The sequence below is a fragment of the Lepus europaeus genome, chromosome 18 (genome assembly GCF_033115175.1).
Source record: "Lepus europaeus isolate LE1 chromosome 18, mLepTim1.pri, whole genome shotgun sequence".
NCBI lineage: Eukaryota > Metazoa > Chordata > Mammalia > Lagomorpha > Leporidae > Lepus > Lepus europaeus.
In genome coordinates, this window is record NC_084844.1 from 48,888,525 (window position 1) to 48,904,527 (window position 16,003).

At 48.8% G+C, this 16,003-nt stretch overlaps 1 protein-coding gene across 1 annotated transcript in view; it reads right to left on the minus strand.

The window, feature by feature from the left end:
* The window catches only part of ANKFY1 (ankyrin repeat and FYVE domain containing 1), a 76,856-nt gene that overhangs the window by 17,568 nt on the left and 43,285 nt on the right, over positions 1-16,003 (minus strand). The window contains exons 6-11 of the mRNA XM_062216440.1: positions 15,695-15,844; positions 12,666-12,831; positions 8,214-8,418; positions 5,303-5,371; positions 4,894-5,093; positions 2,841-2,938 (exon numbers count right to left, since the gene is read on the minus strand). Coding sequence (XP_062072424.1) covers positions 2,841-2,938; positions 4,894-5,093; positions 5,303-5,371; positions 8,214-8,418; positions 12,666-12,831; positions 15,695-15,844 — 888 coding nt within the window. The remainder of the gene's footprint in view (positions 1-2,840; positions 2,939-4,893; positions 5,094-5,302; positions 5,372-8,213; positions 8,419-12,665; positions 12,832-15,694; positions 15,845-16,003) is intronic.

Genomic DNA, 16,003 nt, shown 5'->3' on the forward strand with positions numbered 1-16,003 from the left:
GCACCCACATGGGAGATCCAAAAGAATCTCCTGGCTCTGGGCTTCAGCCTGGCCCTGTCCCAGCCACTGCAGACGTCTGAGGGAGAGAGCCAGCAGATGGAAGATCTCTCTCTCTCTCTTTGTCCTTTGATCTCTGACTTTGAAAGAAATAAATCTTAAAAAACAAAAACAAAAACAAGACATTTATTTGAAAAGCAGAGTGACAGAGATAGAGGGAGAGCTATCTTGCATCCACCTGCTCACTCCCTAAATGCCTGTAACAGCCAAAGCCAGGAGCCAGGAACTCAAGTACTTGAACCACGACCCGCTGCTTCCCAGGTGCATTAGCAGGGAACTGGACAGGAGGCAGAGGAGCTGGGACTTGAACCCGTGCACTGATATAGAATGCAGGTGTCCCCTGACACCCATGTCACTAACATGCTTTTACTGCTGCCTCTTCATTTTCCAGTGGCAAACACTCACTACCTGAGGGACCTGCCACTATGAGAGAACAGTGCTCTCTTTTTTTATTTTTGACAGGCAGAGTGGACAGTGAGAGAGAGAGACAGAGAGAAAGGTCTTCCTTTTTGCCTTTGGTTCACCCTCCAATGGCTGCTGCAGCCGACGCACTGTGGCCGGCGCACCGCGCTGATCCAAAGGCAGGAGCCAGGTGCTTCTCCTGGTCTCCCATGGGGTGCAGGGCCCAAGCACTTGGGCCATCCTCCACTGCACTCCCTGGCCACAGCAGAGAGCTGGCCTGGAAGAGGGGCAACCGGGACTAGAACCCGGTGTGCCGGCGCCGCAAGGCGGAAGATTAGCCTGTTGAGCCACGGCGCCGGCCTGAGAACAGTGCTTTCATTCCTCGACCCCAACACGCAGTCTTCCGTCCACACCACATCCTCCCCGTAGCAGGGCTGCATCCTCTCGTGGTGAGAGCCCTCTCAAGTTCATCCTCCCGCTTGGGGCTTTTTCCTACACTCTCTCTCACTGGGTGTGCTTCTCTACTCCACGGCTTCCACCAGTGGCAACAAGCCCAGGTCTCCAGCCCCAAAGCCCCCCATGGATCTTCTCTTCCAACAGAATCAAGTCCAAACATCTTATACCACATTTCTGGCCCTTCCTCACCACTGCTCTCAGCTGCTTTCATGTCAGGTCTACCCTGCACGTCTACAGCTCAAGTTGCACCTTGCTTTGCTGTGAAGGGTATAATAGCAACAAACAAAACCAGTTGACAGATAATACGAACTCTAGGGAGGATTTTTTAACCTCAGGAGACAGCAGAGCACGTCTCTATACTATCAAATGAATAATGGGAAAAATTAATGAGAAAGAAAAAGACACATACAACCGTGGAACAAAGTTACTGAGAATGTGAGAGGGATAAGATGTAGAGCACCCAGAAAGGAACCAGTTGGCGGTAGCCCACGATTCTAGCTGGACAGTAGACCACGCAGGAGACAGACGAGTGGACTTAGCAGTGGAAGAGGATGGCACTGCCTTCTCCAAGACATTGTGGGTATCCCAGACACCACCCCCATCGTCAAGTGCCCTGCCCACCACCGTCCAGGGAGCAGCTCCACTGTCGGGAGTCTCCTGACCTCTCAGGGTGATTTCTAATTGAAGAAGAGGGCTCTTCAATCCTAACAGCACTGTTGCCTCTAGATCCACTGTGACAACCAAAAAGGGATCATGTCCTTAAGCCTCTAGCACAAGGTCATTATAAAAAAAATCAGTGATCTTTCAGATAAGAACATCCTCCCTATCTGAAAATAAAGAACCTGCAAATCACCATCACTTAGTAGCAAATGTCCCAATACTACGCGAATAAGCACTGACATCTATCGTTTCTTTTCATCTTAAGCGTACCTCATGAAATCAGTATTAGCCTCATGTTACAGATGACAGGACTGAAGCTCAGAAAGGTTAAGGACTCGCAGAAGGACACAGCGAGGAAATGGGACACCTGGTAAACCAGTCACAGCCAACGTCAAGGCCACACTTTTAAAATTTCTTTTTTATTTATATAAGGTGAGCTAATTTCATGTGATCCATATATACAGATTTAAGAGCATAATGATACTTTCCAGCCTAACCTCCCTCCCCACACTTTTGATGGTAACACCTGCAGTCTCCCTTGTAGCTGTGATACACGTAATGAGCATCCACAAAAGAAAACTTCAGCAATGCAAGGTGTCACGGAGAATCAGGGCCCTGTGATGGCAGGTTTTCACAGACATGTGCTAATCTCTGTCAGAGTACAGAGCACAGTATGTAGCCACAGGCCCGATGGACAAGCACTTAGGCAACGGCTGCTGAATGAACTGATCAACCCGTATTTTGGGGTACACAAAACAATGTCCCACTCTGGTTTTAAATACACACAAGGGAGCCGGCGTTGTGGTGCAGTGGGTTAACGCCCTGGCCTGAAGCGCTGGCATCCCATATGGGCACCGGTTCGAGACCCAGCCGCTCCACTTCCCATCCAGCTCTCTACTATGGCCTGGGAAAGCAGTGGAATATGGCCCAAGTCCTTGGGCCCCTCCACGCAGGTGACCCGGAAGAAGCTCCTGGCTTCAGATCGGCGCAGCTCTGGCTGTTGCAGCCATCTGAGGAGTGACCCAGTGGATGGAAGACTTCTCTCTCTCTCTCTCTCTCTCTCTCTGCCTCTCCTCTCTCTGTGTAACTCTTTCAAATAAATAAATAAATAAATCTTTAAAATAAATACATACATACATACACAGTGTGACAAAAATTGAAAAAAAAAAAAAAAAAGAATCCATTCCATTCTTTCCCTACATAGCCACTGCTCCCATTTCTTCCTAGACCAAAACCACTTCCCACAGCTGCCCTGTCGTACTTACCCACTTGTTTCTGTGGTTGACATGGGCACCATTAGTTGCCAGGAAAAGAGCTGCGGCCTCATTTCCTGCTCCAGCTGCCCGCTGTAGTAAACAATTTCCTAGAGGAAAACAGGCAAATTCATTCTTCTATGTGCATGAAAATCAAGTTCCACATTACACAACACCTGCCCCTCCCACTATCTGACTACGGAAGGCCACCCCAGATGACCGGATGGCCACTATCATTTCAGTCCACACCAGCCTGTCTGTCCACGGACAAAGAGACTGGGGAAGACCTGAGTTCGAAGAGCCACTGGCCAGTCAGCACCAGAATTATGCCTCCTTGCTGGGGTATGGAGAGAGCAAGACAGCAGCAAAGGAGGGCTGCTACTGCATTATGGATGGGATAGTTCTGCTGCGGCAGTCTGTCCTGCATGCTATACGCTTGACCGCACGCCTCATTTTTGCCCTCTGAACTTACGACAATCAGAATGTCGACAGATGCTGCCAAATGTCCTGGGGGAGGGGGGGTTCAGGTGGGGAGAGCTGTCCCTTGCTGAGAACCACTGGGCCAGAGGACCATTTTGAAGACACTGTAAGCTGAGTTCTACTGAAAATGACCCCTGCAGACCTCACTTTTATCACATTTGTTCTCAGCTTAGAAACATTGTGCTTCCTGCTGTCACCTTTTCTAAATTAAAATCTTGGAAAGAAAAATACTATCTTTTTCTCTCTTCTCTTAAAATGGCTTTAGCCCTGGAACCATGTTTCTCAGTCTTTTGAAACCCATTTTCAAAAATGAATATAAAATCTCACGTTCTGTAGCTACACAATGTGGAAACCCAAACGAAAAAAACACCAGGACTAAAAAGAAGCCGAGGAAATGGGGTGCGCTGTTTACACCCTGTTTTCCTCTGTCCCCCTCCTAGCTGACCGTCACTGACGTCCAGAGGCCGCTCGCCAGAGCCCCGTCGTCACTCACGTAGCCATCCCAGCGTGCACACGACTGCAGTTGTTCTTGTTCTCCCAACAGAACAGACAACCTGTGATCACTACACATGAGTGAGCTGCCAAGAACCAGTGGACTAGGGTGCTACATGTAAAGTGAAAAATGGAATAAACTGGAAAAAATGAACAATTCCAAGTCTGTATGTAGTTAACAACTCAAACTAAAAGAAAGTAACGTAAAATTGATGGAGATAAGCAAGGGAAATGGACAAGTCCGTAAACACTGACAAATTTCAATATCCAAGCAGATCGATCACTAACATGGTTTCGGATTCCACACTGCAACTAACCTTAAAGAAGTTATCACTTGATGAACTTTTATTTTTTAATTTTTTAAAACATTTTTATTTATTTGAAAGGCAGAGAGACACAAAGGGAAAGACAGAGAGAAAGAGAACTTCCATCCCCAGGTTCACTTTCCAAATGGTTGCAACAGCTAGGGCTGGGCCAGACCGAAGCCAGGAGGCTATAACTCCATCTGGATCTCCCACATGGGTAACAGGGGCCCAAGTATTCTGGCCGTCTTCCACTGCTTTCCCAGGTACACTAGCAGGGAGCTGGATCAGAAGTGGAGCAGCTGGGACATGAAGCAGCATGCATATGGGATGCTGGCACTGCAGGCAGCGTTTTAACCTGCTGTACAACTCTGACCCCTGAAGCACATGATTTTAAAAAAAATACAATCAATATGCTTATTTAAAATTAAGTACTGAATAATTCATGTGGTAGTGTGCCACTGACTTTGTAAAGTTTTGGGAAGAACATTTACTCAGTGGGACAGGCCGCCCACATGCAAGTGCCTTTTCGCGTCCCAGATGCTCCATTTCTGATTCAGCTTCCTTCTGAAGCACCTGGGAAGGCAACTGATGACAGGCCAAGTCCTTGGGCCCCTACAACCACGTGGGAAACCTGACTGGGAGGTCCAGGATCAGCAAAGGGATCTCTTTTTCTATTTCTTTCTCTGTCTGTCTTTCAAATAAATAAATCTTTAAAGAAAAAAACTGACACAGCATTTCATGGAACCGCGGGACTTCAGCTCCTCTCTCAGGGCTCGGCTCTGCTTTACCTGTCATGGCATCAGGGGCGTCAGTGTTGCTGCCACGCTGAATGAGTCTGGCGGCAAAGCTGTTCTCATCAAAGGAAGTCCCGTTGACCACGGGCAGGTCTTCAAAGGGGTTTACAGACTGGTCGGAGGACATGGTGATGGACTGTACCGCCAGCCACAGGGCTGTGCTGCCCTCATGGTCTTTGAGCTCCAAGTCTAATCTGAAACAAGAAGGCAGCACAAGTGCAAACGTGATTTTCAGCTACTCTGTATGCCAAGAGCCTCACTCTTGATTTGCATGTCTTGACTGACAAATGTATGTTACTTCTACTTATTAAAACTTGTAACAGTAGAAGGTATTTTAAAAGAATTATTTTTCACTCATAACCCCCCGCCCTTGCTCTCCCATCCTCCGGGCGGCCCTACGTACTGTTTACACAGCAGCAGCTGACTGAACACGTGTTCGTTCCTGGCCATGATGGACAGGTGTAAAGGAGTCCTGTGGGATGAAAAGAAGAGGGGTCAGCGCAGGTAGGCCCAGCTCTGGGCCGCCCATCGCACAGGGCAGAATCACCAGCAACAAGAAATTCCACATTTCTGCCACAATTTTCCAAAACCACAGCATCCAAACGAGACAACAGACTTGCTTATGTGTTGCCATATATCAGCGGCCAAGAAGGACAAGAATGAAAAGAGAAGATACATCAGTCTCCAATTCAATTCTGATCCTTTACTGAATGTCGATCTGCTAACTGTAAAACCAAGTTGCGGGGCTGGCTCTGTGGCGCAGGTGGGTTAACACCCTGAACTGAAGCGCCAGCATCCCAAATGGGTGCTGGTTCTAGTCCCAGCTGCTTCTCTTCCGATCCAGCTCTCTGCTATGGCCTGGGAAAGCAGTGGAATATGGCCCAAGACCTTGGGCCCCTGCACCCATTTGGGAGACCCAGAAGAAGCTCCTGGCTCCAGGCTTCGGATTGGCGGAGCTCCGGCTGTTGCAGCCATCTGGGGAGTGAACCAATGGATGGAAGATCTATGTCTCTCTATCTCCACTTCTATCTGTAACTCTTTCAAATAAATAAAATAAATCTTTAAAAAAAAAAACACAAAAAAACAAGTTGCTACCACAGGCATGCCCATTTGTTTTTTTCACCTACCTGTTGCCAATTCTGAAATTCTTCTTCCCCTAAATTTCCTATTATACTCAACACACAGAGCAGCAACGGTTAAGAACTCATTAAGGTGCACACTATCGCTGCTTCTACTTAGCACTAGAGTGCCCTGAAGGAGACGGCCATGCAGAGCAGGGCCCCAGCTTGGCGTCTGCCTCGGGAGAACGCGCTGTCACAGTTCTCAGGTTGGAAAAAAATCAAAGAATCAACTGGCAGGAAATGGAGGCAATTATTTTGAGAAATAAGGTAACGAGCACATGATTTTAAGAGTCCACAAAGATATTACTTAAGTCCTTTATCCATCACACAGATCCATTTTCCTATTTTCACAGAAATCTATTTTCTGACAGGGTTTTCAAAGGCATAAATACTGAGCTGCTAAGATAAGTGGGTCCCACTTTTTTTTTTTTTTGACAGGCAGAGTGGACAGTGAGAGAGAGAGACAGAGAGAGGTCTTCCTTTTTGTCATTGGTTCACCTTCCAATGGCCGCTGCGGCAGGCACACCGTGCTGATCTGAAGCCAGGAGCCAGGTGTCTCTCCTGGTCTCCCAAGCAGGTGCAGGGCCCAAGGACCTGGGCCATCCTCCACGGCCTTCCCGGGCCATAGCAGAGAGCTGGACTGGAAGAGGGGCAACTGGGACAGAATCCAGCACCCCGACCAGGATTAGAACCCGGGGTGCCGGCGCTACAGGCGGAGGATTAGCCTAGTGAGCCGCGGCGCCGGCCAATTCGGGTGGCTTAAGTGTTGTCTCAAAGATAGGCAGCCCTTTCTTAGATTCTAAATCACAAACAATATTTAGCTAAATGTTTCTAGGAAGGTGCAAAAGGAACCAATATACACTGTAAAACACCTGAAGGGCTGTGATATGGTCAACAAAAGTAGGAGTACTGGGGTGGGCATCTGCCCTAGAAGTTAAGATGCCTGGTCCCACGGGGGTCAGCGCTGTGGCTTAGTGGGTGAAGTCGCCACCTGCAGTGCTGGCATCCCATATGGGTACCCATTCAAGACCCAGCTGCTCCACTTCCAATCCAGCTCTCTGCTATGGCCTGGGAAAGCAGTAGAAGATGGCCCAAGTGCTTGGGCCCCTGCACCTAGGAGAGACCCGGAAGAAGCTCCTGGCTTTGGATAGGTCCAGCACTGGCTGTTGCGGCCATTTGGGGAGTAAACCAGTGGATGGAAGACCTCTCTCTCTTTCTGACTCTCTGTAACTCTGCCTTTCAAATAAATAAATAAGTCTTTTAAAAAAAATGTCCGGTGCCATACAGGAATGCCTCCGTTCAATTCCTGGCTCCAGCTTCCCGCCAGGAGGCAGCAGTGATGGGTCAAGTCATTTGGGTCCTTGCCACCCACAGGGCAGACCGGGGTTGAGTTCTCAGCTCCTGGCTTCAGCTCCTGGCTTCAGTCTTGGCTGTTGCAAGCATTTGGGGAGTAAAGCAATGGATGGAATGCTGCCGGTTTCTGAAATATGGGTTAGTGTGCACCTCTTCTTCAAACTCTCCAAGTTTGAAGAGATACAGGAATAAGGTCACCTGGGAGGAGTTGGACCAGATGGTCATTCTGGTTCCTTCTGCACAAGGACAATAGAAGATACTTACAAATTCACAGATTTTAGTCACTCGGGGTGGAAACGTTTACTATGATGCTGCTGGAATTAATCGTGACACTCATTCACATGGCAAATCTGTATTTCTGACTTCAATAAAAATCAGACTGAGGGGCCAGTGCCGTGGTGCAGTGGGTTAATGCCCTGGCCTGCAGTGCTGGCATCCCATATGGGTACCCATTCAAGACCCATTTGTGTCTTGGCTGCTCCTCTTCCAATCCAGCTCTCTGCTGTGGCCTGGGAAAGCAGTAGAAGATGGCGCAAGTCCTTGGGCCCCTGCTCCCACGTAGGAGACCCAGAAAAAGCTCCTGGCTTCAGACTGGTACAGCTCTGGTCATTGCGGCCATTTGGAGAATGAGCCAACGGAAGGAAGACCTTTCTGTCTGTCTCTCCCTTTCACTGTCTATAACTCTACCTCTCAAATAATTAATAAAATCTCTAAAAAAAAATCAGACTGAATAATGACAAACTGAAGAGTATGAAGTCCCTGAGTGCCAATTATGTGGCACTGTAAAATAACCCTCTGGGAACCGCCCCATGTGCACACACTACCTGCTCCCAAACTTACCTGCCTTTGCTGTCCTGCATATTGGGGTTGGCCCCAGCCTGCAGGAGGGCCTCAGCAATCTGCGCCATCTCAGACATCACACCTGCTGAGTGTTTCTTTGAGCTGTACAACGCCACAAGGTGCAACGGTGTCTCCTGGGCACCCAACGTAGCCGCATTGACAAGGGCCCCACTCTTAATGAGGAACGTGGCAGCGAAGAGATCTCCTTGAAAAGAAATAATGGAAGAAACAGTGCCACACACGTGACAGCCCTCAGGGTGAGTTGTTCTGGCCCGTGCTTCCTCACAAGGAGCAGTCAACATGCACACAGAAGAGGGGCACCTGGGTGTGTGTGATGGCGCTCTTCAGGACGCCTGCGGGGCAGAACTCAGCACTGACATCACAAACTATACACTCTAATGAAAACATCGGTGTTTGGCACCGTGGTTAAGAGTCTCTGCTCCCAATTCCAGTTTCCTTCTAATGTGACCCTGAGAAGCACCAGTGATGGCTCATGTGATTGGGTTCTAGCTACCCAGCAGGGGACTTGCATTGCATCCTTGGCTCCTACTCTGGTCCTGGTACAGTCCTGGCTATTGCAGGCATTTAGGAAGTAAACCAGCAGATATGATCCCTCTCTCTCACTCTCAGTCTTTCTAATAAATAAATACATTCTTTACATTTTTTTTTTTTTTTTTTTAGACAGGCAGAGTAGACAGTGAGAGAGAGAGACAGAGAGAAAGGTCTTCCTTTTGCCGTTGGTTCATCCTCCAATGGCCGCCACAGTAGGCACGCTGCGGCCGGCGCACCGCGCTGATCCGACGGCAGGAGCCAGGTGCTTATCCTGGTCTCCCATGGGGTGCAGGGCCCAAGGACTTGGGCCATCCTCCTCTGCACTCCCTGGCCACAGCAGAGAGCTGGCCTGGAAGAGGGGCAACCAGGACAGAATCCGGCTCCCCAACCGGGACTAGAACCCGGTGTGCCGGTGCCGCAAGGCGGAGGATTAGCCTGTTGAGCCATGGCGCTGGCCACATTCTTTAAAAAGAAATCTTGTGGGCCAACATTTTGGTGCAGTGGGTCAAAGTCGCCACCTGGGATGCCAGCATCCAACATGAGCCAGTTCTAGTCCCAGCTGCTCTACTTCTGACGCAGCTCCCTGCTGATGCACCTGGGAAAGCAGCTGTAGATGGTCCAAGTACACTGTGCCCTCGCCACTCACATGGGAGCCCCAGGCTCCCAGGTTTCAACCAGGCCCAGCCCCACCACAGCAGCCATCTGAGGAGTGAACCAGCCGATATAAGATCTCTCTCCTTTTCTCTGTGTAGCTCTGCCTTTCAAATAAGTAAATAAATCCCTTTTTTTTTTTTTTAAGTATAAAAAACCAGTTAAAGTATTCTTGTCAAACTACCTTGGAAGATGACAGGGGTAACAAATTTATTGTAAGATTATGTATTAAAGGTCAATCTGCCCTGAATTTAGTTCCAGTTATAATTTAAAACATGCAAAAACACTAGATATTTTATGTTACTATTATTTTTAAAGATTTATTTACTTCAATGTAAGAGGTACAGGGAGAGAGAGAGAGAGAATCTTGCATCCACTGGATGATCTAACAAAACACTAAAATACCTGCAATAGCCAGGGCCAGGCCAAGGACAAAGCTGGGAGCCAGCAATGCATCCAAGCTTCCCATATATGTAGCAGGAACCCAGTGACTTCAGCCATCACTGCTGTCTCCCAGGATGCGCTCTGGCCTGAAGACAGAGTCAGGAGGCCGAGCCCGACTCACACCCAGGCTCCAACATGGAATGCAGGCATCTTCATGGCTAGGCTAAATGCCCACTTTCCAAAGGGGTCATCTTGATGAACATGAACCTTGGCTGCCACGAGAATCTAATGTGTGTCCAGAACGAGATCTAAATCTCAGATATCCAAGCCCCTTACTCATCAAAAGCTTAGAGAAAGGTTAACAGTGAAACTTAGGTCTACTGTTCAATTTAATCATTTGGGCAGGACAACAGACTAATAGCTCAAGCTGAAGGAGGAAAAGTGAAGAACATTCCTGCAGGACTTGGACCTGGTATGGCAAGGAGTCCTGCTGTCCTGGCGATGGCGAGGCAAGGGCAGCGGTTGACCCTGCAAAGCAACAGGCGGTCACTGTCCTCGGCACACTGCTGACTCTGCCCCTAGCTCCCCCAACTCTGCAGCAAAGCAGAAATAACCCCCACTCCTCATTACAGAGGAGATGACAACTCAGCTATCCACTGACTGTCCAAGGCTACAGGGCAACAGCTGAGCCAAGACTCAAACCCTGTTCCACCCAAGTTGCAAAGCCAGTGCTCTGTCTGCCACACCCTGCCACCTCTCTAAGGTCAGCAACAATCAGGTCACTGCATCTACATGTAACCCGCATGCTTGCAGGCAACTGATATATGCAGAGTACAAATTATGTCATCTCAAAAGCAGCATCAAAAATGCATCACCAATTCTTGGCAATTCTTGTAACTAAGCAATCACTAAAATATTTAATAACTAGTCAAAGATGTTTTTTCACTAAACATAAGAATTTAACTCCAAGAGGAAAGAAACATAATCTCAGATTGATTTTTTTTTAGTAACAAGTGTATCTGTTTCCAAAATAAACATCTCAGACACTAGACAGTGGGAAAGAACAATTCCCTCTGTGGTGGAAATTTTCCCCACTGAAGGCCCACCCCCAGAGAGGTGCTTGGGAAAAATGCATCTGCTCTTGACACTGACACACTCTGAGGACTTCCTACACAACAGTGAGCAACATTTTCCTCTCCACCAGCCAGCAGGCACAGCCCTCTCAACACACACCTAGGACGCTTACACGAGAACCTGTGCCCAAAAACGGCAAAGCCACAGCTGCAACAGAGCTGCATCACAAGGTAACCGCATTCCACCAGCTAGTAGCAACTTGTGAATGGCCAAAGTGCGGCAGACAGTAACAGTGCAGTAATGCATCAGAAGGATAAAATACACACGATTACGATGTGCTAAAACGGGGTATTCTGCCTTGATCTCCACATGGAAACAACAAAACAGCGGCTGCAGCAAAGTACTTCAGTCAAGGCAACTATGCCTCTACAAAATGGAGTCTTGGCCGGCGTCGCGGCTCACTAGGCTAATCTTCTGCCTTGCGGCGCCGGCACACCAGGTTCTAGTCCCGGTCGGGGCACCGATCCTGTCCCGGTTGCCCCTCTTCCAGGCCAGCTCTCTGCCATGGCCAGGGAGTGCAGGGGAGGATGGCCCAAGTGCTTGGGCCCTGCACCCCATGGGAGACCAGGAGAAGCACCTGGCTCCTGCCTTCAGATCAGCACGGTGTGCCAGCCGCAGCGCGCCGGCCGTGGCGGCCATTGGAGGGTGAACCAATGGCAAAGGAAGACCTTTCTCTCTGTCTCTCTCTCTCACTGTCCACTCTGCCCGTCAAAAAAAAAAAAAAAAAAACCAAAAAAATAAAATGGAGTCTTGCGCTTTTCTGAAAGCTTTCACCCCATACTGGAACTGCACCTCTCTAAATTTTCTTGCTTTTTCTTTTTTGACAGGCAGAGTGGACAGTGAGAGAGAGAGAGACAGAGAGAAAGGTCTTCCTTGTGCCGTTGGTTCACCCTCCAATGGCCGCTGCAGCTGGCACACCGCGCTGATCCGAAGCCAGGAGCCAGGTGCTTATCCTGGTCTCCCATGGGGTGCAGGGCCCAAGTACTTGGGCCATCCTCCCCTGCACTCCCGGGCCACGGCAGAGAGCTGTCCTAGAAGAGGGGCAACCGAGACAGAATCTGGCGCCCCGACCGGGACTAAAACCCGGTGTGCCGGCGCCACAAGGCGGAGGATTAGCCTATTGAGCCGCGGCACCGGCTCTAAATTTTCACTGTGTCAAAAATGAGGGGAGGTGGGCCAGAGTTGTGGCACAGCAGGTTAAGCCATCACTTGCAACACCAGCATCCCCCATCAGAGTGCTGGTTTGTGTTCTGGCTGCTCTGCTTCCAATCCAGCTCCCTGCTAGTGTGTTTGGGAAGGGAGCAGATAACAGCCCAAGTGTTTGGGCCCCTGTCACCCAAGTGGGCGACCTGTATGGGTTTGTGGCTCTCAGCTTCAGTCTGGCTAAGTCCAGGCTGTTGTGAACATTTGGGGAATGAAGCAGTAGATGGAAGATCTCTCTGTCTCTCTTTTGGTCTCTCCCTTTCAAAGAAATAAATCTTGAGGGGGGGGGAGGCAGGCAGGTGAGGGGCATTTAGCATAGCAGTTAGGGGTTAAGACACATAGCTGGAGACAGCCGCATCCTATCCTGGAGCGCCTTCCTCACACCTGGAGATCACAAATCCTATGTAGCCTAAGAATAAAGACTGAGGAAGTCTGAGGAAATTTCTAGAACACAGAGAGTATTCAAAAATTACTTGGGTAAAAAAATCAAATCACCTGTAGAGAAATAACACAAAATACACTTCTTACCTCTCTGGATTCCTTTATGTAACAAGCTCCAGCCATTCTTGTCCACCATGTCCACATCAGCTTTGTGGCTAACGAGCGTCGTGGCAATACTCTCTAGGCGCCGGGAGAGGGCTAGATCTAATGCAAGATCTCCATTGTGATCCACTTCGTTCAGTTTCCCAGGGAGCTGCGCAGACAAGCTACGTATCAGCACCCAGCCAGTGGAGAGCACAACCTACTTTAATTTCTCCCGTCATGACCCAGAATATCCTGCCTTTTCCAAATGTCGAGTTTTAGAGCTATGACATTTACTACTTCCCAAATTCAACTGCATTCACAATCTTTCATCAGGTCTCCTCAGGGCATGTGCTTTCAGAGAGCACAGAATTAACGGCGAGAACAAAATGGCTGTATATAACACAGAAGACAATGTAAGGACCACAGGGGGAATGCCGACAAAGCGACGGCAGGCTCAAGTGCCAGGGCGGAGGAGCAGAGAGCTTTACAGAAACCAGAGAACATTTCTGTGAGACACTGTGACTTAACCATCTAATTCCTCCTGGCAGGTAAATGTCTCCCCACACACTGAACATCTAGGATAAAACATACTTCACTCCCATCTGTCAAGAGCAACTACAATTCTTTTAAGGCAGTTTGGCAGGGGCCGGCGCTGTGGTGTAGCAGGTAAAGCTGCCACCTACAGTGCTGGCATCCCATGTGGTCGCCGGTTCGAGTCCCAGCTGCTCCTCTTCTGATCCAGCTCTCTGCTATGGCCTGGGAAAACAGTGGAAAGATGACCCAGGTCCTTGGGCCCCTACACCCATGTGGGAGACCCAGAGGAAGCTCCTGGCTCCTGACTGGCACAGCTCCAGCCAATGCGGCCAATTGGAGAATGAACCAGTGGAGGGAAGATTCTCTCTATCTCTGCCTCTCCTTCGCTCTGTGTAACTCTGATTTTCAAATAAATAAATAAATCCTTAAAAAAAAAAAAAAGACAGTTTGGCAGGCTGAATAACAGCCCACAAGGATGTCCACATCCTAAACGCCAGAATATGTCACCTTATATAACAAAATGCGCTTGGCAGATGTGATTAAGGTCAAGGATCTTGAGGTGGGACGAGAATCCTGGATGATCCAGGAGGGATCAACCTATCTAACCATGAGTGTTTAAAGGTGAGAGAGGGGAGGGCAGGTCTTCCGGTGCAGCGGGTTAAGCCCCTGCCGAGGACACCTGCCTGCATCCCTTATCAGAGTGCCAGTTCAAGTCCTGGCTCCTCTGCTGCTGATCCAGCTTCCTGCTCACATATGCCAGGTGGCAGCACGAGATGGCTCAAGTCCTTGAGTCCCTTCCACCCACACAGGAGACCCAGATGGAGTTCTGCAGTCCTGGCTTTGACTTGGTCTGATTCTGACTGTTGCTGCCATTTGAGGAGCAAAACAAAACAAAACAAAAAAAGGAATAAAGAAAAAACCAACACACACACAGACACACACAACTGTTGAAGGAAGCTCTCTTCGCTCTCACTCTCACTGTGCCTTTCAAATAGATAGGAGAAAAAATGTGAAAGGGGGAAACAGAAAAGTAGGACACAGAGATATGACACGAGATGGACTGGACCTGCCACTGCTGTCTCTGAAGATGAAGGCAAGGGCCACAAGCTAAGGAAATGGTGGCATCTCAAAGCTGGGAACTGCCCTCAGCTGACAGCCTATAGGAAACAGGGACTTGAAACAAAAACTGAGTTTGGCGCTTGCAAGTTAATTATTTTTTTTTCTTTTTCTTTTTCTTTTTGACAGGCAGAGTTAGACAGTGAGAGAGAGAAAGAGAGACAGAGAGAAAGGTCTTCCTTTTGCCGTTGGTTCACCCCCAAAGTGGCTGCTACGGCCAGCATGTTGCGGCCAGCACGCTGTGTCGATCCGAAGCCAGGAACCAGGCGCTTCCTCCTGGTCTCCCATGTGGGTGCAGGGCCCAAGGACCTGGGCCATCCTCCATTGCACTCCCGGGCCACAGCAGAGAGCTGCACTAGAAGAGGAGCAACCGGGACAGAATCCGGCATCCCGACCGGGACTAGAACCCAGTGCGTCAGCGCTGCAGGTGGAGGATTAGCCTATTGAGCCACGGAGCGGCTGCAAGTTAATTATTACTGTTAACAACTACCTAAAAATATGAAGGGGCTGCATTGTGATATAGCAGGTAAAACCACTGCTTGAGATGGTGACACTTCATATAGGAGTGCTGGTTCAAGTCCCTGTTACTCCACTTACAATCTAACACCTTGCTAATGCACCTGGGAAAGTAGTGGATGATGGCTTAAGGACTTGGGCCCCTGCAACCCATGGCAGAGACCAGGATGCAGTTCCAGTTTCTTGGCTTTGTCCTGACCCAGCCCCAGCCATTGTGGCCATTGGGGCATGAACCAACAGTTGAAAGATGTCCTTCTCGGGGCCGGTGCTGTAGCATAGTGGGCAAAGCCACTGCCTACAGTGCCAACATCCCATATGGGTGCCACTTTGAGTCCCAGCTACTCCACTTCCGATCCAGCTCCCTGCTAATACACCTGGGAAAGCAGTAGAAGATGGCCCAACTCCTTGGGCTCCTGTACCCGTGTAGGAGACCTAGAAGAAGCTCTAGGCTCCTGGTTTTGAATCAGCCCAGTTCCGGCCATTGCGTCATTTGGGGAATGAAAGGTAGATGGAAGACCTCTCTCTCTCTCTCTGTCTGTAACTCTACCTCTCAAATAAACAAATCTTTAAAAAGATTGCTTTCTGTGTCTCACTCTCTTTGTTAGAGTTTTAAATAAATAAATGGTTAAAAATATAAAAATTAAGATGTGCAAGTGGTTCTGGAATTTGGCAATGCGCTGAGGCTGGAAAAATTTTGAGGACTGATTAAAAAAAAAGCCCAGACTGCCTTGGGAAACTATTAGTAGAAATATGCACATTAGACCGTGCCAGTGAGGGCTCAGAGGAAGGAAGGAGTAAAACAGAGAAAAGCAAGTACTGCACAGTTTTGGGAAAGGCAGGAAAAACGGACAGAGCAGCTACAGTACCTGTGAGTCCATTTCAATGAGGTAAAGGAAGACCACATCTTCTCTCTCCACTTTAATAGCTTTATGGAGTGGGTACTCTGTCTTGGATTTGATCATTTTGTATAACAATTGAGCACTCATGCTACTGAAGTCCTCCTTTCGTAAATCATCCTAAGGATTAAAATCATAGTGAAAAGCAAAGCAGATACAAAGTATTAACGATAGCAACAATGGTTGTCACTGTGTCCTTAGAATGTGTCAGACCCTAGGGCTGGCTTTGCGGCACACGTTGAGCCACTAACCACAATGCCAGCACTACATACGAGTGCT